The sequence below is a fragment of the Eucyclogobius newberryi genome, unplaced genomic scaffold, assembly GCF_026437365.1.
Source record: "Eucyclogobius newberryi isolate DKJ021-1_F unplaced genomic scaffold, fEucNew1.0.hap1 SCAF_31, whole genome shotgun sequence".
Taxonomy (NCBI): Eukaryota; Metazoa; Chordata; class Actinopteri; order Gobiiformes; family Gobiidae; genus Eucyclogobius; species Eucyclogobius newberryi.
Window position 1 is genome coordinate 234,686 of NW_027315957.1, and position 26,346 is coordinate 261,031.

Here is a 26,346-nt window from a genome sequence, read left to right on the forward strand (position 1 = left end):
AACAGCACTAAAGCATGACATGAAGCAGCACTAAAGCATGACATAAAGCAGCACTAAAGCAGCACTAAAGCAGGACTAAAGCAGCACTAAAGCAGGACTAAAGCAGCACTAAAGCAGCACTAAAGCATGACATAAAGCAGCACTAAAGCATGACATAAAGCAGCACTAAAGCATGACATAAAGCAACACTAAAGCAGCACTAAAGCAGGACTAAAGCAGGACTAAAGCAGGACTAAAGCAGGTCTAAAGCAGGACTAAAGCAGGACTAAAGCAGGACTAAAGCAGGACTAAAGCAGGTCTAAAGCAGGTCCAAAGCAGGTCCAAAGCAGGACTAAAGCAGGTCTAAAGCAGGACTAAACCAGGACTAAAGCAGGTCTAAAGCAGGTCTAAAGCAGGACTAAAGCAGGTCTAAAGCAGGTCTAAAGCAGGTCTAAAGCATGACATAAAGCAGGACTAAAGCAGGTCTAAAGCAGGACTAAAGCAGGACTAAAGCAGGCCTAAAGCAGGTCTAAAGCAGGACTAAAGCAGGACTAAAGCAGGACTAAAGCAGGTCTAAAGCATGACATAAAGCAGGACTAAAGCAGGTCTAAAGCAGGTCTAAAGCAGGACTAAAGCAGGTCTAAAGCAGGACTAAACCAGGACTAAAGCAGGTCTAAAGCAGGACTAAAGCAGGACTAAAGCAGGACTAAAGCAGGTCTAAAGCATGACATAAAGCAGGACTAAAGCAGGTCTAAAGCAGACTAAAGCAGGTCTAAAGCAGGACTAAAGCAGGTCTAAAGCAGGTCTAAAGCAGACTAAAGCAGGTCTAAAGCAGGACTAAAGCAGGACTAAAGCAGGACTAAAGCAGGTCTAAAGCATGACATAAAGCAGGACTAAAGCAGGTCTAAAGCAGGTCTAAAGCAGGACTAAAGCATGACATAAAGCAGGACTAAAGCAGGTCTAAAGCATGACATAAAGCAGGACTAAAGCAGGACTAAAGCAGGTCTAAAGCAGGACTAAAGCAGGACTAAAGCAGGACTAAAGCAGGTCTAAAGCATGACATAAAGCAGGACTAAAGCAGGACTAAAGCAGGTCTAAAGCAGGTCTAAAGCATGACATAAAGCAGGACTAAAGCAGGTCTAAAGCATGACATAAAGCAGCACTAAAGCATGACATAAAGCAGCACTAAAGCATGACATAAAGCAACACTAAAGCAGCACTAAAGCATGACATAAACAGCACTAAAGCATGACATAAACAGCACTAAAGCATGACATAAACCAGCACTAAAGCATGACATAAACAGCACTAAAGCAGCACTAAAGCAGCACTAAAGCAGGACTAAAGCAGCACTAAAGCAGCACTAAAGCATGACATAAAGCAGCACTAAAGCATGACATAAAGCAGCACTAAAGCATGACATAAAGCAACACTAAAGCAGCACTAAAGCAGGACTAAAGCAACACTAAAGCAGCACTAAAGCAGGACTAAAGCAGGACTAAAGCAGGTCTAAAGCAGCACTAAAGCAGGACTAAAGCAGGACTAAAGCAGGTCTAAAGCAGGACTAAAGCAGGACTAAAGCAGGACTAAAGCAGGACTAAAGCAGGACTAAAGCAGGACTAAAGCAGGTCTAAAGCAGGTCCAAAGCAGGACTAAAGCAGGTCTAAAGCAGGACTAAACCAGGACTAAAGCAGGTCTAAAGCAGGTCTAAAGCAGGACTAAAGCAGGACTAAAGCAGGTCTAAAGCAGGACTAAAGCAGGTCTAAAGCAGGTCTAAAGCATGACATAAAGCAGGACTAAAGCAGGTCTAAAGCAGGACTAAAGCAGGTCTAAAGCAGGACTAAAGCAGGACTAAAGCAGGTCTAAAGCAGGTCTAAAGCATGACATAAAGCAGGACTAAAGCAGGTCTAAAGCAGGACTAAAGCAGGTCTAAAGCAGGACTAAAGCAGGACTAAAGCAGGACTAAAGCAGGTCTAAAGCAGGACTAAAGCAGGACTAAAGCAGGACTAAAGCAGGTCTAAAGCATGACATAAAGCAGGACTAAAGCAGGTCTAAAGCAGGTCTAAAGCAGGACTAAACCAGGACTAAACCAGGACTAAAGCAGGTCTAAAGCAGGACTAAACCAGGACTAAAGCAGGTCTAAAGCAGGACTAAAGCAGGACTAAAGCAGGACTAAAGCAGGTCTAAAGCATGACATAAAGCAGGACTAAAGCAGGTCTAAAGCAGACTAAAGCAGGTCTAAAGCAGGACTAAAGCAGGTCTAAAGCATGACATAAAGCAGGACTAAAGCAGGTCTAAAGCAGGTCTAAAGCAGGACTAAACCAGGACTAAAGCAGGTCTAAAGCAGGACTAAAGCAGGACTAAAGCAGGACTAAAGCAGGACTAAAGCAGGTCTAAAGCATGACATAAAGCAGGACTAAAGCAGGTCTAAAGCAGGTCTAAAGCAGGACTAAAGCAGGTCTAAAGCAGGACTAAAGCAGGACTAAAGCAGGTCTAAAGCAGGTCTAAAGCAGGTCTAAAGCAGGACTAAAGCAGGTCTAAAGCAGGACTAAAGCAGGACTAAAGCAGGTCTAAAGCAGGTCTAAAGCAGGTCTAAAGCAGGTCTAAAGCAGGACTAAAGCAGGACTAAAGCAGGACTAAAGCAGGACTAAAGCAGGTCTAAAGCAGGACTAAAGCAGGACTAAAGCAGGACTAAAGCAGGACTAAAGCAGGTCTAAAGCAGGTCTAAAGCAGGACTAAAGCAGGACTAAAGCAGGACTAAAGCAGGTCTAAAGCAGGACTAAAGCAGGACTAAAGCAGGTCTAAAGCAGGACTAAAGCAGGACTAAAGCAGGACTAAAGCAGGACTAAAGCAGGACTAAAGCAGGACTAAAGCAGGTCTAAAGCAGGACTAAAGCAGGTCTAAAGCAGGTCTAAAGCAGGACTAAAGCAGGTCTAAAGCAGGTCTAAAGCAGGACTAAAGCAGGTCTAAAGCAGGTCTAAAGCAGGACTAAAGCAGGACTAAAGCAGGACTAAAGCAGGACTAAAGCAGGTCTAAAGCAGGTCTAAAGCAGGACTAAAGCAGGACTAAAGCAGGACTAAAGCAGGTCTAAAGCAGGACTAAAGCAGGACTAAAGCAGGTCTAAAGCAGGTCTAAAGCAGGACTAAAGCAGGACTAGAGCAGGACTAAAGCAGGTCTAAAGCAGGACTAAAGCAGGTCTAAAGCAGGACTAAAGCAGGACTAAAGCAGGACTAAAGCAGGTCTAAAGCAGGTCTAAAGCAGGACTAAAGCAGGACTAAAGCAGGCCTAAAGCAGGACTAAAGCAGGTCTAAAGCAGGACTAAAGAAGGCCTAAAGCAGGACTAAAGCAGGCCTAAAGCAGGACTAAAGCAGGTCTAAAGCAGGTCTAAAGCAGGACTAAAACAGGCCTAAAGCAGGACTAAAGCAGGTCTAAAGCAGGACTAAAGCAGGACTAAAGCAGGACTAAAGAAGGCCTAAAACAGGACTAAAACAGGTCTAAAGCAGGTCTAAAGCAGGACTAAAACAGGCCTAAAGCAGGACTAAAGCAGGACTAAAGCAGGACTAAAGCAGGTCTAAAGCAGGACTAAAGCAGGACTAAAGCAGGACTAAAGCAGGACTAAAGCAGGACTAAAGCAGGACTAAGGGAAAAGTTGTTGAATGTGGAAATGTAAACACTGGATTCACAAAGATAAAAAACTATATTTTTTCAGGTCCTGGAATATTTGAACAAATAAGAACATTTTTGACCTGATTTATGAAGCATGCAATGCCACGGCCCACTCGAGGCCCACGTGAGGCCCACGTGAGGCCCACTCGAGGCCCACTCGAGGCCCGCGGTATTGGATATTTGACTCAAAAACATTGAGCTTTTACAGATCAAACGAAATTCTGCCAAGAAATGTATAATTCAATAAATTATTGATTAAAGACAATTATTGTGTCCATGAAAACTCATGTGTCCCTGAAGTGCCGTGAAAGTGCGGCCCACTCTGGGGCCCACTATTGGCCCACTCTGGTGGGCCTACTTTGGGGCCCCTGTTTCAGACTCTGGCCTCAGAGGCTGATAAATGTGGGTTTGTTGGTTTCAGGTCGGGGCCGAGCTGGACGACTGTAAACTGCCCCAGGGCGGCTCGTCGGAGACGCTGGGACAATTCATCCGCAGTAAGAGAATAAAACACACACAGATGAACTCTCAGACAGGTGAATTCTCAGGCAGGTGAACTCCCAGGCAGGTGAATTCTCAGGCAGGTGAACCCTCAGGCAGGTGAACTCTCAGGCAGGTGAACTCTCAGGCAGGTGAACTCTCAGGCAGGTGAATTCTCAGGCAGGTGAACTCCCAGGCAGGTGAATTCTCAGGCAGGTGAACTCCCAGGCAGGTGAATTCTCAGGCAGGTGAACCATCAGGCAGGTGAACCCTCAGGCAGGTGAACTCTCAGGCAGGTGAACCCTCAGGCAGGTGAACCCTCAGGCAGGTGAACCCTCAGGCAGGTGAACTCTCAGGCAGGTGAACCCTCAGGCAGGTGAACTCTCAGGCAGGTGAACCCTCAGGCAGGTGAACCCTCAGGCAGGTGAACTCTCAGGCAGGTGAACCCTCAGGCAGGTGAACCCTCAGGCAGGTGAACTCTCAGGCAGGTTAATTCTCAGACAGGTGAATTCTCAGGCAGGTGAACTCTCAGGCAGGTGAACTCTCAGACAGGTGAACTCTCAGGCAGGTGAACTCTCAGACAGGTGAATTCTCAGGCAGGTGAACTCTCAAACAGGTGAACCCTCAGACGGGTGAACTCTCAGGCAGGTGAACTCTCAGGCAGGTGAAGTCTCAGGCAGGTGAACCCTCAGGCAGGTGAACTCTCAGGCAGGTTAATTCTCAGACAGGTGAATTCTCAGGCAGGTGAACTCTCAGGCAGGTTAATTCTCAGACAGGTGAATTCTCAGGCAGGTGAACTCTCAGACAGGTGAACTCTAAGGCAGGTGAAGTCTCAGGCAGGTGAACTCTCAAACAGGTGAACCCTCAGACGGGTGAAATCTCAGGCAGGTGAACTCTCAGGCAGGTGAAGTCTCAGGCAGGTGAACTCTCAGACAGGTGAATTCTCAGGCGGGTGAACTCTCAGGCGGGTGAACTCTCAGGCGGGTGAACTCTCAGGCGGGTGAACTCTCAGGCAGGTGAACTCTCAAACGGGTGAACTCTCAGGCAGGTGAAGTCTCAGACAGGTGAAGTCTCAGGCGGGTGAACTCTCAGGCGGGTGAACTCTCAGGCGGGTGAACTCTCAGTCGGTTGAACTCTCAGGCGGGTGAACTCTCAGGCAGGTGAATTCTCAGGCAGGTGAACCCTCAGGCGGGTGAACTCTCAGTCGGGTGAACTCTCTGGCGGGTGAACTCTCAGGCAGGTGAATTCTCAGGCAGGTGAACCCTCAGGCGGGTGAACTCTCAGTCGGATGAACTCTCTGGCGGGTGAACTCTCAGGCGGGTGAACTCTCAGGCGGGTGAACTCTCAGGCGGGTGAACTCTCAGGCGGGTGAACTCTCAGGCGGGTGAACTCTCAGGCGGGTGAACTCTCAGGCGGGTGAACTCTCAGGTGGGTGAACTCTCAGTCGGGTGAACTCTCTGGCGGGTGAACTCTCTGGCGGGTGAACTCTCTGGCGGGTGAACTCTCAGTCGGGTGAACTCTCAGTCGGGTGAACTCTCAGTCGGGTGAACTCTCTGGCGGGTGAACTCTCAGGCGGGTGAACTCTCTGGCGGGTGAACTCTCAGTCGGGTGAACTCTCAGTCGGGTGAACTCTCTGGCGGGTGAACTCTCAGACGGGTGAACTCTCAGGCGGGTGAACTCTCTGGCGGGTGAACTCTCAGGCGGGTGAACTCTGAGGTGGGTGAACTCTGGCGGGTGAACTCTCTGGCGGGTGAACTCTCAGGCGGGTGAACTCTCAGTCGGGTGAACTCTCAGACGGGTGAACTCTCAGACGGGTGAACTCTCAGTCGGGTGAACTCTCAGACAGGTGAACTCTCAGTCGGGAGTTGTTAGATTCGATCCACAGATTGAGAATGGCTCTTGTACTTGCAGGTTTCCCGCGCACGGCTCTTCGGACCCTCAGGGGCCCCGTGTACATGTGTGTGGTCCTGGCTCAGGTGAACCTGGCGGCGCTGCTCTCAGGACTCGCCACCTTCATGCCCAAGTTCATCGAGCGACAGTTCAGCCAAACCACCTCCTTCTCCAACATGATGATCGGTACTGGACCAGGACCGGGACCGGGACCGGGACCGGGACCAGGACCAGGACCAGGACCGGGACCAGGACCAGAGCAGGACCGGGACCAGGACCAGAGCAGGACCGGGACCAGGACCAAGACCAGGACTGGGACCAGGACCAGGACCGGGACCGGGACCGGGAATGGGACCAGGACCAGGAACAGGACCAGGACCGGGACTGGGACCGGGACGTAGCTGAAATAGGTGTGCACTTCCTGTCCTGCAGGGGGCGTGGCTCTGCCCTTCTCCATCCTGGGCATCGTTCTGGGCGGAGTCCTGATGCGGCGCTGTGGTCTGTCTGTGGTCGGCGCCGGGCGGATGTGTTTCCTGTCCGTGTCTCTGTGTGTCCTGACCGCACTGCCCCTCCTCCTCATCGGATGCTCCACCCACAACGTGCACGGGGTGTACCCACGGCAGGGCATCAGGTCCAATCACACTCAGGGAGGCGGGGCATCAGGTCCAATCACACTCAGGGAGGCGGGGCATCAGGTCCAAACACACTCAGGGAGGCGGGGCATCAGGTCCAATCACACTCAGGGAGGCGGGGCATCAGGTCCAATCACACTCAGGGAGGCGGGGCATCAGGTCCAATCACACTCAGGGAGGCGGGGCATCAGGTCCAAACACACTCAGGGAGGCGGGGCATCAGGTCCAATCACACTCAGGGAGGCGGGGCATCAGGTCCAATCACACTCAGGGAGGCGGGGCATCAGGTCCAATCACACTCAGGGAGGCGGGGCATCAGGTCCAATCACACTCAGGGAGGCGGGGCATCAGGTCCAATCACACTCAGGGAGGCGGGGCATCAGGTCCAATCACACTCAGGGAGGCGGGGCATCAGGTCCAAACACACTCAGGGAGGCGGGGCATCAGGTCCAAACACACTCAGGGAGGCGGGGCATCAGGTCCAAACACACTCAGGGAGGCGGGGCATCAGGTCCAAACACACTCAGGGAGGCGGGGCATCAGGTCCAATCACACTCAGGGAGGCGGGGCATCAGGTCCAAACACACTCAGGGAGGCGGGGCATCAGGTCCAATCACACTCAGGGAGGCGGGGCATCAGGTCCAATCACACTCAGGGAGGCGGGGCATCAGGTCCAATCACACTCAGGGAGGCGGGGCATCAGGTCCAAACACACTCAGGGAGGCGGGGCATCAGGTCCAAACACACTCAGGGAGGCGGGGCATCAGGTCCAATCACACTCAGGGAGGCGGGGCATCAGGTCCAAACACACTCAGGGAGGCGGGGCATCAGGTCCAAACACACTCAGGGAGGCGGGGCATCAGGTCCAAACACACTCAGGGAGGCGGGGCATCAGGTCCAAACACACTCAGGGAGGCGGGGCATCAGGTCCAATCACACTCAGGGAGGCGGGGCATCAGGTCCAATCACACTCAGGGAGGCGGGGCATCAGGTCCAATCACACTCAGGGAGGCGGGGCATCAGGTCCAATCACACTCAGGGAGGCGGGGCATCAGGTCCAAACACACTCAGGGAGGCGGGGCATCAGGTCCAAACACACTCAGGGAGGCGGGGCATCAGGTCCAATCACACTCAGGGAGGCGGGGCATCAGGTCCAAACACACTCAGGGAGGCGGGGCATCAGGTCCAAACACACTCAGGGAGGCGGGGCATCAGGTCCAAACACACTCAGGGAGGCGGGGCATCAGGTCCAATCACACTCAGGGAGGCGGGGCATCAGGTCCAATCACACTCAGGGAGGCGGGGCATCAGGTCCAAACACACTCAGGGAGGCGGGGCATCAGGTCCAAACACACTCAGGGAGGCGGGGCATCAGGTCCAATCACACTCAGGGAGGCGGGGCATCAGGTCCAATCACACTCAGGGAGGCGGGGCATCAGGTCCAATCACACTCAGGGAGGCGGGGCATCAGGTCCAAACACACTCAGGGAGGCGGGGCATCAGGTCCAAACACACTCAGGGAGGCGGGGCATCAGGTCCAATCACACTCAGGGAGGCGGGGCATCAGGTCCAAACACACTCAGGGAGGCGGGGCATCAGGTCCAAACACACTCAGGGAGGCGGGGCATCAGGTCCAAACACACTCAGGGAGGCGGGGCATCAGGTCCAATCACACTCAGGGAGGCGGGGCATCAGGTCCAAACACACTCAGGGAGGCGGGGCATCAGGTCCAAACACACTCAGGGAGGCGGGGCATCAGGTCCAAACACACTCAGGGAGGCGGGGCATCAGGTCCAATCACACTCAGGGAGGCGGGGCATCAGGTCCAATCACACTCAGGGAGGCGGGGCATCAGGTCCAAACACACTCAGGGAGGCGGGGCATCAGGTCCAAACACACTCAGGGAGGCGGGGCATCAGGTCCAAACACACTCAGGGAGGCGGGGCATCAGGTCCAAACACACTCAGGGAGGCGGGGCATCAGGTCCAATCACACTCAGGGAGGCGGGGCATCAGGTCCAATCACACTCAGGGAGGCGGGGCATCAGGTCCAATCACACTCAGGGAGGCGGGGCATCAGGTCCAATCACACTCAGGGAGGCGGGGCATCAGGTCCAATCACACTCAGGGAGGCGGGGCATCAGGTCCAAACACACTCAGGGAGGCGGGGCATCAGGTCCAAACACACTCAGGGAGGCGGGGCATCAGGTCCAATCACACTCAGGGAGGCGGGGCATCAGGTCCAAACACACTCAGGGAGGCGGGGCATCAGGTCCAATCACACTCAGGGAGGCGGGGCATTAGGGAGGCGGGGCATTAGGGAGGCGGGGCATCAGGGAGGCGGGGCATCAGGGAGGCGGGGCATCAGGGAGGCGGGGCAGCCCTTTCACTGACTTGATGACGTGTCATGTGACTTTGTGTTTCATGTGGACAGAACCAGTGATGACAGAGACATGACCTTTAACCTTTGACCCTGAGAGTTCACCTGAGGATTCTGTCTCAGAGACGTTCTAGTCTCCAGAGCGATGATCCAGATTCATTTGATGATTTATATTTGTGACGAGAGTCACGAGTCTGTTTTACAACAAACGTATGAATAAAGCTGTAGGACCCTGAGGAGGCCCCGCCCACTGGGACAAAGGTCTCTGACTTTGTTAAGAGCCCGAGCCGGGTACTCACCAGCTGAGAGGACATTCTGGACGTGTTTGTCCTCTTGTCCTCTTGTCCTTGGGGTCTCCTCTTGTCCTCTTGTCCTTGGGGTCTTCTCTTGTCCTCTTGTCCTTGGGGTCTTCTCTTGTCCTTGGGGTCTTCTCTTGTCCTCTTGTCTTTGGGTCTTCTCTTGTCCTTGGGGTCTCCTCTTGTCCTCTTGTCCTTGGGGTCTCCTCTTGTTCTCTTGTCCTTGGGGTCTCCTCTTGTCCTTGGGGTCTTCTCTTGTCCTCTTGTCCTTGGGGTCTCCTCTTGTCCTCTTGTCCTTGGGGTCTTCTCTTGTCCTCTTGTCCTTGGGGTCTCCTCTTGTCCTCTTGTCCTTGGGGTCTTCTCTTGTCCTCTTGTCCTCTTGTCCTCGGGGTCTTCTCTTGTCCTCTTGTCCTTGGGGTCTTCTCTTGTCCTCTTGTCCTCTTGTCCTTGGGGTCTTCTCTTGTAAACCTGATGTTTGTACCACATCGTCTGTTGTGACTTTGTCTGAAACCTAAAGATTTACTTAACTTTGTTTTTATTTGCTGGTTTAGTTCTGGCTCGGCCCCTGGCTCGGCCCCTGGTCCGGTCTGTGAGTCCTGCTGTTGCCCGGAGGACTCGTTTAACCCGGTCTGTGGCTCTGATGGCATGGAGTTCCGCTCGCCGTGTCACGCCGGCTGCACGTCCCAGGAAACACATCCAGAGAGCGGGCGCAGCACCGTGAGTCCTGACCCGCTTTGACCCGCTTTGACCCGCTTTGACCCGCTAAGACCCGCTAAGACCCGCTTTGACCCGCTAAGACCCGCTAAGACCCGCTTTGACCCGCTAAGACCCGCTTTGACCCGCTAAGACCCGCTTTGACCCGCTAAGACCCGCTTTGACCCGCTTTGACCCGCTTTGACCCGCTAAGACCCGCTTTGACCCGCTTTGACCCGCTTTGACCCGCTAAGACCCGCTAAGACCTGCTTTGACCCGCTTTGACCCGCTAAGACCCGCTTTGACCCGCTTTGACCCGCTAAGACCCGCTTTGAGCCACTTTTATCCTTTTATGACTCAAATTAAAGTATCATAAAGAGTGACCAGGGAGTGACCCGAGAGTGACCCAAGAGTGACCAGGGAGTGACCCAAGAGTGACCAGGGAGTGACCCGAGAGTGACCAGGGAGTGACCCAAGAGTGACCAGGGAGTGACCCAAGAGTGACCCGGGAGTGACCCGGGAGTGACCCAGGAGTGACCCGGGAGTGACCCAGGAGTGACCCAAGAGTGACCCGAGAGTGACCCAAGAGTGACCAGGGAGTGACCCAAGAGTGACCAAGAGTGACCCGAGAGTGATCCAAGAGTAACCAGAGAGTGACCCAAGAGTGACCCGGGAGTGACCCAAGAGTGACCCGGGAGTGACCAGGGAGTGACCCAAGAGTGACCAGGGAGTGACCCAAGAGTGACCCGGGAGTGACCCAAGAGTGACCCGAGAATGACCCGAGAGTGACCCGGGAGTGACCCGGGAGTGACCCGAGAGTGACCCGGGAGTGACCCGAGAGTGACCCGAGAGTGACCAGGGAGTGACCCAAGAGTGACCCGGGAGTGACCCAAGAGTGACCCGAGAGTGACCAGGGAGTGACCCAAGAGTGACCCGAGAGTGACCAGGGAGTGACCCAAGAGTGACCCGGGAGTGACCCTAGAGTGACCAGGGAGTGACCAGGGAGTGACCCGAGAGTGACCCGAGAGTGATCCAAGAGTAACCAGGGAGTGACCCGAGAGTGACCCGAGAGTGACCCGGGAGTGACCCAAGAGTGACCCGAGAGTGACCCAAGAGTGGGCCAAGAGTGACCAGGGAGTGACCCAAGAGTGACCCAAGAGTGACCCAAGAGTGACCCAAGAGTGACCCGAGAGTGATCCAAGAGTAACCAGAGAGTGACCCAAGAGTGACCCGGGAGTGACCCAAGAGTGACCAGGGAGTGACCAGGGAGTGACCCAAGAGTGACCAGGGAGTGACCCAAGAGTGAGCCAAGAGTGACCCAAGAGTGACCAGGGAGTGACCCAAGTGTGACCCAAGAGTGACCCAAGAGTGACCAGGGAGTGACCAGGGAGTGACCAGGGAGTGACCAGGGAGTGACCAGGGAGTGACCCAAGTGTGACCCAAGTGTGACCCAAGAGTGACCCAAGAGTGACCCAAGAGTGACTTAGAGTGACCAGGGAGTGACCAGGGAGTGACCCAAGTGTGACCCAAGAGTGACCAGGGAGTGAGCCAAGAGTGACCAGGGAGTGACCCAAGTGTGACCCAAGAGTGAGCCAAGAGTGACCAGGGAGTGACCAGGGAGTGACCCAAGAGTGACCCAAGAGTGACCAGGGAGTGACCCAAGTGTGACCCAAGAGTGACCCAAGAGTGACCAGGGACTGACCAGGGAGTGACCCAAGAGTGACCCAAGTGTGACCCGGGAGTGATCCAAGAGTGACCAGGGAGTGACCCAAGAGTGACCCGAGAGTGACCCGGGAGTGACCCGAGAGTGACCCGAGAGTGACCCAAGAGTGACCCAAGAGTGACCCAAGAGTGACCCAACCAGAGAGTGACCCAAGAGTGACCAGGGAGTGACCCGGGAGTGACCCGGGAGTGACCCAGGAGTGACCCAAGAGTGACCAGGGAGTGACCCAAGAGTGAGCCAAGTGTGACCCAAGTGTGAGCCAAGAGTGACCCAAGAGTGACCAGGGAGTGACCAGGGAGTGACCCAAGAGTGACCCAAGAGTGACCAGGGAGTGACCCAAGTGTGACCCAAGAGTGACCCAAGAGTGACCAGGGAGTGACCCAAGTGTGACCCAAGAGTGACCCAAGAGTGACCAGGGAGTGAGCCAAGAGTGACCCAGGAGTGACCCAAGTGTGACCCAAGAGTGACCCAAGAGTGACCAGGGAGTGACCCAAGTGTGACCAGGGAGTGACCAGGGAGTGACCAGGGAGTGACCCAAGAGTGACCAGGGAGTGACCCAAGTGTGACCCAAGAGTGACCCAAGAGTGACCAGGGAGTGACCAGGGAGTGACCCAAGTGTGACCCAAGTGTGACCCAAGAGTGACCCAAGAGTGACCCAAGAGTGACCAGGGAGTGACCCAAGTGTGACCCAAGAGTGACCCAAGAGTGACCAGGGAGTGAGCCAAGAGTGACCCGGGAGTGACCAGGGAGTGACCCAAGTGTGACCCAAGAGTGACCCAAGAGTGACCCAAGAGTGACCCAAGAGTGTTTCGCAGTGTTTGTCTCGGTTCAAACCACGATGCTGCTCTGTGATTGGTCAGGAGCAAACGAATCAGCCGATCAAGATGAATGAAGTGTTTGTTCATGTGTTTTATCCCAGAACTTCACCAACTGTGGCTGCGTCTCTGGTCCTGGTCCTGGTCCTGGTCCTGGTCTTGGTCCTACATCTGGTCCTGGTCCTGGTCCTGGTCCTGGTCCTGGTCCTGGTCTTGGTCCTACATCTGGTCCTGGTCCTGGTCCTGGTCCTGTTCCGGGTCCAGACCAGGGCTGGGCGGTTCCTGGTTCCTGTGGGAGTCCGTGTTCAGACCTGATCGTCGTCTTCATGTTTTTTGTGGCGATGACGTGTTTCATCGCCTCGTTCTGCCACACGCCGTCCTGCATCCTCATCCTCAGGTGTGTGAGGGGCGGGGCTAAAGCTGCTGTGTGTGAGGGGCGGGGCTAAAGCTGCTGTGTGTGAGGGGCGGGGCTACAGGTGCTGTGTGTGAGGGGCGGGGCTAAAGCTGCTGTGTGTGAGGGGCGGGGCTAAAGCTGCTGTGTGTGAGGGGCGGGGCTACAGGTGCTGTGTGTGAGGGGCGGGGCTAAAGCCGGTGTGTGAGGGGCGTGGCTAAAGCTGCTGTGTGTGAGGGGCGGGGCTAAAGCTAGTTTGTGTGAGGGGCGGGGCTAAAGCTGCTGTGTGTGAGGGGCGGGGCTACAGGTGCTGTGTGTGAGGGGCGGGGCTACAGGTGCTGTGTGTGAGGGGCGGGGCTAAAGCTGCTGTGTGTGAGGGGCGGGGCTAAAGCTGCTGTGTGTGAGGGGCGGGGCTACAGGTGCTGTGTGTGAGGGGCGGGGCTAAAGCTGCTGTGTGTGAGGGGCGGGGCTAAAGCTGCTGTGTGTGAGGGGCGGGGCTACAGGTGCTGTGTGTGAGGGGCGGGGCTAAAGCTGCTGTGTGTGAGGGGCGGGGCTAAAGCTGCTGTGTGTGAGGGGCGGGGCTACAGGTGCTGTGTGTGAGGGGCGGGGCTAAAGCCGGTGTGTGAGGGGCGTGGCTAAAGCTGCTGTGTGTGAGGGGCGGGGCTAAAGCTAGTTTGTGTGAGCGGCGGGGCTAAAGCTAGTTTGTGTGAGGGGCGGGGCTAAAGGGAGCAGGCACAGGAACAGTTTTGCCTCATTTCTTTGACTTCTCTGCATATGAGGGGCGTGGCTAAAGATAGCGTGTGTAAGGGGCGTGGCTAAAGCCTCTACACCGCATTTTAACCTCTCTTTATGTCATGCTAATGCTAATGCTAATGTTAGACGCTTTATGACCTGGAAATATCAGATTGTGGCTCTTGACAAAGCGAGTGCCATAAACAGGAAACAGCTGTTGCTAACGTGCTACGCTAGCTTTGTGATGCTAACGCGTTTTGCTAGCTTTGTGTTGCCAACGCGCTTTGCTAGCTTTGTGTTGCCAACGCGCTATGCTAGCTTTGTGTTGCTAACCCGCTTTGTGTTGCTAACGCGCTATGCTAGCTTTGTGTTGCCAACGCGCTTTGCTAGCTTTGTGTTGCTAACGCGCTTTGTGTTGCTAACGCGCTGTGCTAGCTTTGTGTTGCTAACACGCTTAGTGTTGCCAACGCGCTTTGCTAGCTTTGTGTTGCTAACCCGCTTTGTGTTGCCAACGCACTTTGCTAGCTTTGTGTTGCTAACGCGCTATGCTAGCTTTGTGTTGCCAACGCGCTTTGCTAGCTTTGTGTTGCTAACGCGCTTTGCTAGCTTTGTGTTGCCAACGCGCTTTGCTAGCTTTGTGTTGCTAACGCGCTATGCTAGCTTTGTGTTGCTAACGTTCCTCTGTGTCAGGTCGGTGCCGGTGGAGGACAAGTCGTTCGCTGTGGGACTTCAGTACATGTTCTTCAGAGTCCTGGGTGAGTTCTTCTCACGTTGAGGTCAGAGGTCACAGCACTGAGGGGCGTGGCCTGGCGTCACATGACTCTTCTGTTTGCGTCCTCAGCGTTCATGCCGGGCCCAGTGCTTTACGGCCGCGTCATCGACTCCACGTGTTTGCTCTGGGGAAAGAAGTGCAACAGCGACACCTCCTGTTTGTACTACGACATGGACCTGTTCAGAACCAGGTCAGAACCCGGACTGAACCCGGACTGAACCCGGACTGAACCCGGACTGAACCCGGACTGAACCCGGACTGAACCCGGACTGAACCCGGACTAAACCCAGACTAAAGCCCTCTCTTCTGCTGCAGGTTCTTGGGTCTACAGCTGGTCTTCTTTTGTGGCGGTTGGTTTTGTTTCTTGGTGATGATTTTGCTTCAGAGACGAGCCAAAAAACAAGAGACGAAACTCAAATATGAACTGACCTCCACCGAGCCCGAAGTAGGACTAAACCAGGGCTAAACCAGGACTAAACCAGGGCTAAACCAGGACTAAACCAGGGCTAAACCAGGACTAAACCAGGGCTAAACCAGGACTAAACCAGGGCTAAACCAGGACTAAAGCAGGGCTAAAGCAGGACTAAACCAGGGCTAAACCAGGACTAAACCAGGGCTAAACCAGGACTAAACCAGGGCTAAACCAGGACTAAACCAGGGCTAAACCAGGACTAAAGCAGGGCTAAAGCAGGACTAAACCAGGGCTAAACCAGGACTAAAGCAGGACTAAACCAGGGCTAAAGCAGGACTAAACCAGGACTAAACCAGGTCTAAACCAGGGCTAAACCAGGACTAAACCAGGGCTAAACCAGGACTAAACCAGGGCTAAACCAGGACTAAAGCAGGACTAAACCAGGGCTAAACCAGGGCTAAACCAGGACTAAACCAGGACTAAAGCAGGACTAAACCAGGGCTAAACCAGGGCTAAACCAGGACTAAAGCAGGACTAAACCAGGACTAAACCAGGGCTAAACCAGGACTAAACCAGGACTAAAGCAGGACTAAACCAGGACTAAACCAGGACTAAACCAGGACTAAACCAGGTCTAAACCAGGTCTAAACCAGGGCTAAACCAGGGCTAAACCAGGACTAAACCAGGGCTAAACCAGGACTAAACCAGGGCTAAACCAGGACTAAACCAGGGCTAAACCAGGACTAAAGCAGGGCTAAAGCAGGACTAAACCAGGGCTAAACCAGGACTAAAGCAGGACTAAACCAGGGCTAAAGCAGGACTAAACCAGGACTAAACCAGGTCTAAACCAGGGCTAAACCAGGACTAAACCAGGACTAAACCAGGACTAAACCAGGGCTAAACCAGGACTAAACCAGGACTAAAGCAGGACTAAACCAGGACTAAACCAGGACTAAACCAGGTCTAAACCAGGGCTAAACCAGGACTAAACCAGGACTAAACCAGGGCTAAACCAGGACTAAACCAGGGCTAAACCAGGACTAAACCAGGGCTAAACCAGGACTAAACCAGGGCTAAACCAGGACTAAAGCAGGGCTAAAGCAGGACTAAACCAGGGCTAAACCAGGACTAAAGCAGGACTAAACCAGGGCTAAAGCAGGACTAAACCAGGACTAAACCAGGTCTAAACCAGGGCTAAACCAGGACTAAACCAGGGCTAAACCAGGACTAAACCAGGGCTAAACCAGGACTAAACCAGGGCTAAACCAGGGCTAAACCAGGACTAAACCAGGACTAAAGCAGGACTAAACCAGGGCTAAACCAGGGCTAAACCAGGACTAAAGCAGGACTAAACCAGGACTAAACCAGGGCTAAACCAGGACTAAAGCAGGACTAAACCAGGACTAAACCAGGACTAAACCAGGTCTAAACCAGGTCTAAACCAGGGCTAAACCAGGACTAAACCAGGTCTAAACCAGGGCTAAACCAGGACTAAACCAGGACTAAACCAGGACTAAACCAGGGCTAAACCAGGTCTAAACCAGGGCTAAACCAGGGCTAAACCAGGACTAAAGCAGGACTAAACCAGGGCTAAAGCAGGACTAAAGCAGGACTAAACCAGGTCTAAACCAGGGCTAAACCAGGGCTAAACCAGGACTAAAGCAGGACTAAACCAGGGCTAAACCAGGACTAAACCAGGGCTAAACCAGGACTAAAGCAGGACTAAACCAGGGCTAAAGCAGGACTAAACCAGGACTAAACCAGGTCTAAACCAGGACTAAAGCAGGACTAAACCAGGACTAAAGCAGGGCTAAACCAGGGCTAAACCAGGACTAAACCAGGACTAAACCAGGGCTAAACCAGGACTAAAGCAGGACTAAACCAGGGCTAAAGCAGGACTAAACCAGGGCTAAACCAGGGCTAAACCAGGACTAAACCAGGGCTAAACCAGGACTAAACCAGGACTAAACCAGGACTAAACCAGGACTAAACCAGGACTAAACCAGGACTAAACCAGGGCTAAACCAGGACTAAAGCAGGACTAAACCAGGGCTAAACCAGGACTAAACCAGGACTAAAGCAGGACTAAACCAGGACTAAAGCAGGGCTAAACCAGGGCTAAACCAGGACTAAACCAGGGCTAAAGCAGGACTAAACCAGGACTAAACCAGGTCTAAACCAGGACTAAACCAGGGCTAAACCAGGACTAAACTAGGGCTAAACCAGGACTAAACCAGGGCTAAACCTTGCATTTAGCCTAATATATTCTGTGAAACTCCTTGTGCAGCTTTTGAGTTTAAGTTACTCTTGTATTTACGGCACATTTCTTATTTGAATATTCATATTTCAGACTTTTATTGAAACGATGTGAATGTGATCGAGTCCGACTCGTTAAGACTCATTATTTTTATTATTTGGCCACCAGAGGGCGTGAGCAGCCAATCAGACAAGGCCCCGCCTCTGGAGGAGTGACCGTTTTACACCTTTAAAGTGTCGATACTTAAACATGAACTAAACGTGCCAAAGAAGCAGTAAAGACCAAATAAAACTATAATAATGTGTATTTTTGTAATGACTTTTGTATTTCTGAAAAATGTGAATAAAGTCAGATTAAAGAGCGTCTCTTGTGGCTCCTGACCCTCTGATTGGTCCGGTGTCCCCACTGGTATCACCCCCCCCCCGGGGCCGGTCCTGGAGGTCCTCGGGAGAGCGTCGGCTCCTTCGTCCTCGGGAGGGCGTCGGCTCCTTCGTCCTCGGGAGGGCGTCGGCTCCTTCGTCCTCGGGAGGGCGTCGGCTCCTTCGTCCTCGGGAGGGCGTCGGCTCCTTCGTCCTCGGGAGGGCGTCGGCTCCTTCGTCCTCGGGAGGGCGTCGGCTCCTTCGTCCTCGGGAGGGCGTCGGCTCCTTCGTCCTCGGGAGGGCGTCGGCTCCTTCGTCCTCGGGAGGGCGTCGGCTCTTTCGTCCTCGGGAGGGCGTCGGCTCCTTCGTCCTCGGGAGGGCGTCGGCTCTTTCGTCCTCGGGAGGGCGTCGGCTCCTTCGTCCTCGGGAGGGCGTCGGCTCTTTCGTCCTCGGGAGGGCGTCGGCTCTTTCGTCCTCGGGAGGGCGTCGGCTCCTTCGTCCTCGGGAGGGCGTCGGCTCTTTCGTCCTCAGGAGGGCGTCGGCTCCTTCGTCCTCAGGAGGGCGCAGTAGAGCCGCACGTAGCAGTAGGCCACGCCCACGCCGCAGTACACAGACGTGACCAGCAGGGGCAGAAACGGCAGGCGCTGGCTCACCATGGACAGAGGCAGGAGCAGCTCACACACGACACTGACCAGAGCCAGACCAGACAGGTACCAGCGGTCAGCAGCGGTCAGCAGAGGCCTGAGGAGAGAGAGGCATCATGGGAAACGCTAAGGAGAGAGTGGAGCGCCCCCTGTGGTCAGACGGAGGTGGAGCGCCCCCTGTGGTCAGACAGAGGTGTTGCATTTACCCGTGCAGCCTGTAGAGGGCGCTGAAGGAGAAGACTGTGAACAGGAGCATCAGGAGCAGCTTCAGCGGCAGCTCTGAAAACACAGAACAATCACACCAGATGCCCTCCCGAGGTCAGATGAGGTCAGACGAGGTCAGATGTGGTCAGATGAGGTCAGATGAGGTCAGACGAGGTCAGATGTGGTCAGATGAGGTCAGACGAGGTCAGATGAGGTCAGATGTGGTCAGATGAGGTCAGATGAGGTCAGATGAGGTCAGATGTGGTCAGATGTGGTCAGATGAGGTCAGATGCCCTCCAGAGGTCAGATGTGGTCAGATGAAGTCAGATGAGGTCAGATGAGGTCAGATGAGGTCAGATGAGGTCAGATGAGGTCAGATGTGGTCAGATGAGGTCAGATGAGGTCAGATGTGGTCAGATGAGCTCAGATGTGGTCAGATGTGGTCAGATGAGGTCAGATGTGGTCAGATGAGATCAGATGTGGTCAGATGCCCTCCCATGATCAGATGAGGTCAGATGAAGTCAGATGAGGTCAGATGAGGTCAGATGAGGTCAGATGTGGTCAGATGAGGTCAGATGTGGTCAGATGAGATCAGATGAGGTCAGATGAGGTCAGATGAGGTCAGATGTGGTCAGATGTGGTCAGATGAGGTCAGATGAGGTCAGATGAGTCAGATGTGGTCAGATGTGGTCAGATGAGTCAGATGTGGTCAGATGAGGTCAGATGAGGTCAGATGCCCTCCCATGATCAGATGAGGTCAGATGAGGTCAGATGTGGTCAGATGCCCTCCAGAGGTCAGATGAGGTCAGATGTGGTCAGATGAGGTCAGATGTGGTCAGATGAGGTCAGATGTGGTCAGATGAGGTCAGATGAGGTCAGATGAGGTCAGATGTGGTCAGATGCCCTCCCATGATCAGATGAGGTCAGATGAGGTCAGATGTGGTCAGATGCCCTCCAGAGGTCAGATGAGGTCAGATGTGGTCAGATGAGGTCAGATGTGGTCAGATGAAGTCAGATGTGGTCAGATGAGGTCAGATGAGGTCAGATGTGGTCAGATGAGGTCAGATGTGGTCAGATGAGGTCAGATGCCCTCCCATGATCAGAAGAGGTCAGATGTGGTCAGATGAGGTCAGATGTGGTCAGATGAGGTCAGATGCCCTCCCATGATCAGATGAGGTCAGATGAGGTCAGATGAGGTCAGATGCCCTCCCATGATCAGATGAGGTCAGATGAGGTCAGATGAGGTCAGATGTGGTCAGATGCCCTCCAGAGGTCAGATGAGGTCAGATGAGCTCAGATGTGGTCAGATGTGGTCAGATGAGGTCAGATGTGGTCAGATGAGGTCAGATGTGGTCAGATGTGGTCAGATGTGGTCAGATGAGGTCAGATGTGGTCAGATGAGGTCAGATGTGGTCAGATGCCCTCCCATGATCAGATGAGGTCAGATGAGGTCAGATGTGGTCAGATGCCCTCCCATGATCAGATGAGGTCAGATGAAGTCAGATGAGGTCAGATGAGGTCAGATGTGGTCAGATGTGGTCAGATGAAGTCAGATGTGGTCAGATGAAGTCAGATGTGGTCAGATGAAGTCAGATGTGGTCAGATGAGGTCAGATGAGGTCAGATGAGGTCAGATGTGGTCAGATGAGGTCAGATGAGGTCAGATGAGGTCAGATGCCCTCCCATGATCAGATGTGGTCAGATGAGGTCAGATGAGTCAGATGTGGTCAGATGAGGTCAGATGTGGTCAGATGTGGTCAGATGTGGTCAGATGAGGTCAGATGAGTCAGATGAGGTCAGATGAGGTCAGATGTGGTCAGATGTGGTCAGATGTGGTCAGATGAGGTCAGATGAGTCGGATGAAGTCAGATGAGGTCAGATGAGGTCAGATGTGGTCAGATGTGGTCAGATGTGGTCAGATGAGGTCAGATGAGGTCAGATGTGGTCAGATGCCCTCCCATGATCAGATGAGGTCAGATGAAGTCAGATGAGGTCAGATGAGGTCAGATGAGGTCAGATGCCCTCCCATGATCAGATGTGGTCAGATGAGGTCAGATGAGTCAGATGTGGTCAGATGAGGTCAGATGTGGTCAGATGTGGTCAGATGAGGTCAGATGTGGTCAGATGTAGTCAGATGTGGTCAGATGAGGTCAGATGAAGTCAGATGAGGTCAGATGTGGTCAGATGTGGTCAGATGAGGTCAGATGTGGTCAGATGAGGTCAGATGTGGTCAGATGAAGTCAGATGTGGTCAGATGTGGTCAGATGAGGTCAGATGAGGTCAGATGTGGTCAGATGAAGTCAGATGCCCTCCCATGATCAGATGAGGTCAGATGAGGTCAGATGAGGTCAGATGAAGTCAGATGAAGTCAGATGAAGTCAGATGAGGTCAGATGTGGTCAGATGAGGTCAGATGAGGTCAGATGAAGTCAGATGAGGTCAGATGAGGTCAGATGAAGTCAGATGAGGTCAGATGTGGTCAGATGAAGTCAGATGAAGTCAGATGAGGTCAGATGTGGTCAGATGAGGTCAGATGAGGTCAGATGTGGTCAGATGAGGTCAGATGTGGTCAGATGCCCTCCCATGATCAGATGAGGTCAGATGAGGTCAGATGTGGTCAGATGAGGTCAGATGTGGTCAGATGAGGTCAGATGTGGTCAGATGTGGTCAGATGCCCTCCCATGATCAGATGAGGTCAGATGAGGTCAGATGAAGTCAGATCAGGTCAGATGTGGTCAGATGAGGTCAGATGCCCTCCCATGATCAGATGAGGTAAGATGAGGTCAGATGAGGTCAGATGTGGTCAGATGTGGTCAGATGTGGTCAGATGAGGTCAGATGTGGTCAGATGAGGTTAGATGTGGTCAGATGCCCTCCCATGATCAGATGTGGTCAGATGTGGTCAGATGAGGTCAGACGAGGTCAGATGTGGTCAGATGAGGTCAGATGTGGTCAGATGAGGTCAGATGTGGTCAGATGAAGTCAGACGAGGTCAGACGTGGTCAGATGCCCTCCCATGATCAGATGAGGTCAGATGAGGTCAGATGTGGTCAGATGAGGTCAGATGAGGTCAGATGCCCTCCAGAGGTCAGATGAGGTCAGATGTGGTCAGATGTGGTCAGATGAGGTCAGATGTGGTCAGATGTGGTCAGATGAGATCAGATGAGGTCAGATGAGGTCAGATGTGGTCAGATGTGGTCAGATGAAGTCAGATGAGGTCAGATGAGGTCAGATGTGGTCAGATGTGGTCAGATGTGGTCAGATGAGGTCAGATGTGGTCAGATGTGGTCAGATGAGGTCAGATGAGGTCAGATGTGGTCAGATGTGGTCAGATGTTTTACCTGCAGTGGTGAAGATGAGCGGGCAGAGGGAGTAATGTCCTGTCGACGCCAACACCAGAAATATCCCAGCATCCTCTCTGCTCTGCACGGCCAGAACGCTACGGCAACACAAACATGTGACAGAGGAAAGTGACACACTGAGACTTTAATCCTGATGGTCATCTGATGATGTCATCACGGTCATCTCCTTATTCTTACAATTTACAGTTCAATACAGAATTGGACATGTGCTGCTCTGACTCCGCCCTGACCCCACTCTGACCCCGCCCTGCTCTGACCCCACTCTGACCCCCGCTCTGACCCCGCTCTGACTTTGCCCTGGACCCTGCTCTGACCTCGCTCTGACCACCGCTCTGACCTCGCTCTGACCTCGCTCTGACCTCGCTCCGACCCCGCTCTGACCCCGCTCTGACCTCGCTCTGACCCCGCTCTAACTCCATTCTGCTCCGACCCCCGCTCTGACCCTGTTCTGACTTCGCCCTGGACCCTGCTCTGACCTCGCTCTGACCCCCGGTCTGACCTTGCTCTGACCCCCGCTCTGACCCCGCTCTGACCCCCGCTCCGACCCCGCTCCGACCCCGCTCCGACCCCACTCTGACCTCGCTCTGACCCCCGCTCTGAGCCCCGCTCTAACTCCATTCTGACTCCACCCTGCTCTGACCCCACCCTGACCCCACTCTGACCCCGCTCTGACCTCAGGGGCAGGACTGCCAGCAGCACAGCCTTCTCGTGGACGTGCCAGCCGAACAGGAACGAGCCGAGAGCAGAAAGAACCAGAGCTCGAAGAAACGACGAGGAGCAACGAGGACGAGACATCAGGCAAAACACCACAGGCTGTGGACACAAGGACACGTGAGAACTGGACCGGGACAGGACCAGGACAGGACCAGGACTGGACTCACCAGAATGGTCAGAGCGGTGCAGAGCAGAGTCACTGAGGGAGTGACCGAGGGCAGCACCGTGTGGTGGAACTCCTGGACCAGACCTCCGGTCATCGAGGCCTGAGAGCCGGACTGAACCAGGCCCAGACGCTGACCTGAGGACAGGACTGAAGCTCAGACCAGCTGCAGGTCTGACCAGCTGCAGGTCTGACCAGGTCTTACCCAGCACAGTGAGGCCCTTGTCCACAGCGTTGTAGAGGGCCCAGGCGTTGGGGGCCCAGTAGGCGTGGCACAGTCCTCGTTTAAACGGGAAGAGACGAGACAAAACCTGAGGCATCTGACCCTGAGGAAGTGACCCAGAAGTGACCACACCATGTGAGTGACAGTTAGCATGTGTGAGTGACAGTTACCATGTGTGAGTGACAGTTACCATGGCGATGAAGGGGCCGAAGGACACAGCAGTGACCGAGACCACGATGAACCCCAGAGCCGAGAAACGCAGCAAACTGAAGCTCGTCCAGTTCAAGCGTCCGTCTGCAGGACACACAGAGGACACGCCCCTTATACAGAGGACATGCCCCTTATACAGAGACCACGCCCCTTATACAGAGACCATGCCCCTTATACAGAGACCACGCCCCTTATATAGAAGACACGCCCCTTATACAGAAGACACGCCCCTCACACAGAAGACACGCCCCTCACACAGAGGACACGCCCCTCACACAGAGGACACGCCCCTTATACAGAAGATACACCCCTCACACACAGATGACACGCCCCTCAAACACAGATGACACGCCCCTCACACACAGATGACACGCCCCTCACACACAGATGACATGCCCCTCACACACAGATGATGTAGTAGTAGTAGCAGGTCTAAAGCGGGACTAAAGCAGGACTAAAGCAGGTCTAAAGCAGGTCTAAAGCGGGACTAAAGCAGGACTAAAGCAGGTCTAAAGCAGGTCTAAAGCAGGTCTAAAGCGGGACTAAAGCAGGACTAAAGCAGGTCTAAAGCAGGTCTAAAGCAGGACTAAAGCAGGTCTAAAGCAGGACTAAAGCAGGACTAAAGCAGGACTAAAGCAGGACTAAAGCAGGTCTAAAGCAGGACTAAAGCAGGACTAAAGCAGGTTTAAAGCAGGTCTAAAGCGGGACTAAAGCGGGACTAAAGCGGGACTAAAGCGGGACTAAAGCGGGTCTAAAGCGGGTCTAAAGCAGGACTAAAGCAGGACTAAAGCAGGTCTAAAGCAGGACTAAAGCAGGACTAAAGCAGGTCTAAAGCAGGACTAAAGCAGGACTAAAGCAGGTCTAAAGCGGGACTAAAGCAGGACTAAAGCAGGACTAAAGCAGGACTAAAGCAGGACTAAAGCAGGTCTAAAGCAGGACTAAAGCAGGACTAAAGCAGGACTAAAGCAGGTCTAAAGCAGGACTAAAGCAGGACTAAAGCAGGTCTAAAGCAGGACTAAAGCAGGACTAAAGCAGGTCTAAAGCAGGTCTAAAGCAGGACTAAAGCAGGACTAAAGCAGGACTAAAGCAGGTCTAAAGCAGGACTAAAGCAGGTCTAAAGCGGGTCTAAAGCGGGACTAAAGCGGGACTTACCTGGATGGTCCTGGCTGAAGCAGTAGGAGCGCAGCAGATAAACGCCGTAGGCTGGAGCCACGTACAGATAAATGTGTTTGAGGTTCAACAGGATGGAGAAGAGCAGCGCCCCCTGCAGGTGTTTGGACTGACAGCACACACAGGGTTAAACATTTAGAACCAGAGAGGGTCCAGAGTCCAGAGAGGGTCCAGAGAGGGTCCAGAGAAGGTCCAGAGAAGGTCCAGAGAAGGTCCAGAGAGGGTCCAGAGAGGGTCCAGAGTAGGTCCAGAGTAGGTACAGAGAAGGTCCAGAGAAGGTCCAGAGTCCAGATAGGGTCCAGAGAGGGTCCAGAGAGGGTCCAGAGAGAGTCCAGAGAGAAGGTCCAGAGAGAGTCCATAGAAGGTCCAGAGAAGGTCCAGAGAGTGTCCAGAGAAGGTCCATAGTCCGGAGAGAGTCCAGAGATAAGGTCCAGAGAGAAGGTCCAGAGAGAGTCTAGAGAAGGTCCAGAGAAGGTCCATTGTCCAGTGAGGGTCCAGAGAGAGTCTAGAGAAGGTCCAGAGTTCAGAGTCCAGAGAAGGTCCAGAGTGAGCCCAGAGAAAGTCCAGAGAGAGTCCAGAGAAGGTCCAGAGAAGGTCCAGAGAGAGAGACCAGAGACGGTCCAGAAAGAAGGTCCAGAATCCAGAGAGAATGTCCAGAGTCCAGAGAGAGAGTCCAGAGAAGGTCCAGAGAGAGAGACCAGAGAAGGTCCAGAGAGAGTCCAGAGAGAAGGTCCAGAGAAAGTCCATAGAAGGTCCAGAGAAGGTCCAGAGAGAGTCCAGAGAGAAGGTCCAGAGAGTCCAGAATCCAGAGAAGGTCCATAGTCCAGAGAGAGTCCAGAGTGAAAGTCCAGAGAGAAGGTCAAGAGAGAGTCTAGAGAAGGTCCAGAGAAGGTCCAGTGAGGGTCCAGAGAGTCTAGAGAAGGTCCAGAGTTCAGAAAGGTCCAGAGAAGGTCCAGAGTGAGCCCAGAGAGAGTCCAGAGAAGGTCCAGAGAGAGTCCAGAGAGAGTCCAGAGAGAGTCCAGAGAAGGTCCAGAGAGAAGGTCCAGATTCCAGAGAGAGAGTCAAAAGAGTCCAGAGAAGGTCCAGAGAGAAGGTCCAGATTCCAGAGAGAGAGTCAAAAGAGTCCAGAGAAGGTCCAGAGAGAGAGACCAGAGAAGGCCCAGAAAAGGTCCAGAGTCCAGAGAGATTCCAGAGAGAGTCCAGAGAAGGTCCAGAGTTCAGGGAGAGTCCAGGGAGAGTCCAGAGAGAGTCCAGAGAGAGTCCAGACCTGCAGGTGTTTGGACACAGACAGCAGCAGGAACCCCATCAAGAAACCATTGTACTGGAAATGGAGATCTGACACCACAGGCTTAGGAAAACAAGACAATAAACCAGGACTAAACCAGGACTAAACCAGGTCCAAACCAGGTCTAAACAAGGTCTAAACCAGGACTAAACCAGGACTAAACCAGGACTAAACCAGGACTAAACCAGGTCTGACTGAGGGTCTAAAAGGATACGGTCGACGAGGATGAGTCCGACGTTAAAAAGCAGAAGAACAGCAAGAACAAACGAAGGTCGATTCAAAATGTCTTTGGAGGATTTTTGTTCCGAGACGCAGCGACAGCACCTGAAAAACAACACGTAAACCAGGTCTAAACCGGGTCTAAACTGGGTCAAAACCAGGTCTAAAGCAGGACTAAACCAGGACTAAACCAGGACTAAATCAGGACTAAACCAGGTCTAAAGCAGGACTAAACCAGGTCTAAAGCAGGACTAAACCAGGACTAAACCAGGACTAAACCAGGACTAAAGCAGGACTAAACCAGGTCTAAACCGGGTCTAAACTGGGTCAAAACCAGGTCTAAAGCAGGACTAAACCAGGACTAAACCAGGACTAAATCAGGACTAAACCAGGTCTAAAGCAGGACTAAACCAGGTCTAAAGCAGGACTAAACCAGGACTAAACCAGGACTAAACCAGGTCTAAAGCAGGACTAAACCAGGACTAAACCAGGTCTAAACCAGGAATAAACAAGGACTAAACCAGGACTAAACCAGGACTAAACCAGGACTAAACCAGGACTAAACCAGGACTCACTCTCTGGTGGCCAGGATGTAGACCATGTCGGTGCAGACGACACTGAGTCTCTGGAAAAGCAGAGCTCCTTCACTTTCGTACGCCGTTTTCTGGACCTGGAGCATGTT

General features: G+C 53.4%; 2 protein-coding genes across 2 annotated transcripts in view; one reads left to right on the forward strand and one right to left on the reverse strand.

Moving 5' to 3' along the window:
• Positions 1 to 15,066, forward strand: part of LOC140374754 (solute carrier organic anion transporter family member 2B1-like) — a 71,890-nt gene extending 56,824 nt beyond the window's left edge. The window contains exons 8-15 of the mRNA XM_072461754.1: positions 4,067 to 4,139; positions 6,034 to 6,198; positions 6,445 to 6,643; positions 9,871 to 10,036; positions 12,655 to 12,947; positions 14,364 to 14,428; positions 14,515 to 14,635; positions 14,761 to 15,066. Of these exons, the coding sequence (XP_072317855.1) occupies positions 4,067 to 4,139; positions 6,034 to 6,198; positions 6,445 to 6,643; positions 9,871 to 10,036; positions 12,655 to 12,947; positions 14,364 to 14,428; positions 14,515 to 14,635; positions 14,761 to 14,911 (1,233 nt within the window). The 3' untranslated portion in view covers positions 14,912 to 15,066. The remainder of the gene's footprint in view (positions 1 to 4,066; positions 4,140 to 6,033; positions 6,199 to 6,444; positions 6,644 to 9,870; positions 10,037 to 12,654; positions 12,948 to 14,363; positions 14,429 to 14,514; positions 14,636 to 14,760) is intronic.
• A 2,350-nt stretch (positions 15,067 to 17,416) lies between these two features.
• alg8 (ALG8 alpha-1,3-glucosyltransferase) overlaps positions 17,417 to 26,346 on the reverse strand; it is an 18,082-nt gene continuing 9,152 nt past the window's right edge. The window contains exons 3-13 of the mRNA XM_072461755.1: positions 26,240 to 26,346; positions 25,660 to 25,769; positions 25,428 to 25,495; positions 24,143 to 24,269; positions 22,971 to 23,074; positions 22,763 to 22,883; positions 22,562 to 22,695; positions 22,354 to 22,493; positions 21,660 to 21,757; positions 18,324 to 18,396; positions 17,417 to 18,214 (exon numbers count right to left, since the gene is read on the reverse strand). The exon at positions 26,240 to 26,346 is cut by the window's right edge and continues 87 nt beyond it. Coding sequence (XP_072317856.1) covers positions 18,001 to 18,214; positions 18,324 to 18,396; positions 21,660 to 21,757; positions 22,354 to 22,493; positions 22,562 to 22,695; positions 22,763 to 22,883; positions 22,971 to 23,074; positions 24,143 to 24,269; positions 25,428 to 25,495; positions 25,660 to 25,769; positions 26,240 to 26,346 — 1,296 coding nt within the window. The 3' untranslated portion in view covers positions 17,417 to 18,000. The remainder of the gene's footprint in view (positions 18,215 to 18,323; positions 18,397 to 21,659; positions 21,758 to 22,353; positions 22,494 to 22,561; positions 22,696 to 22,762; positions 22,884 to 22,970; positions 23,075 to 24,142; positions 24,270 to 25,427; positions 25,496 to 25,659; positions 25,770 to 26,239) is intronic.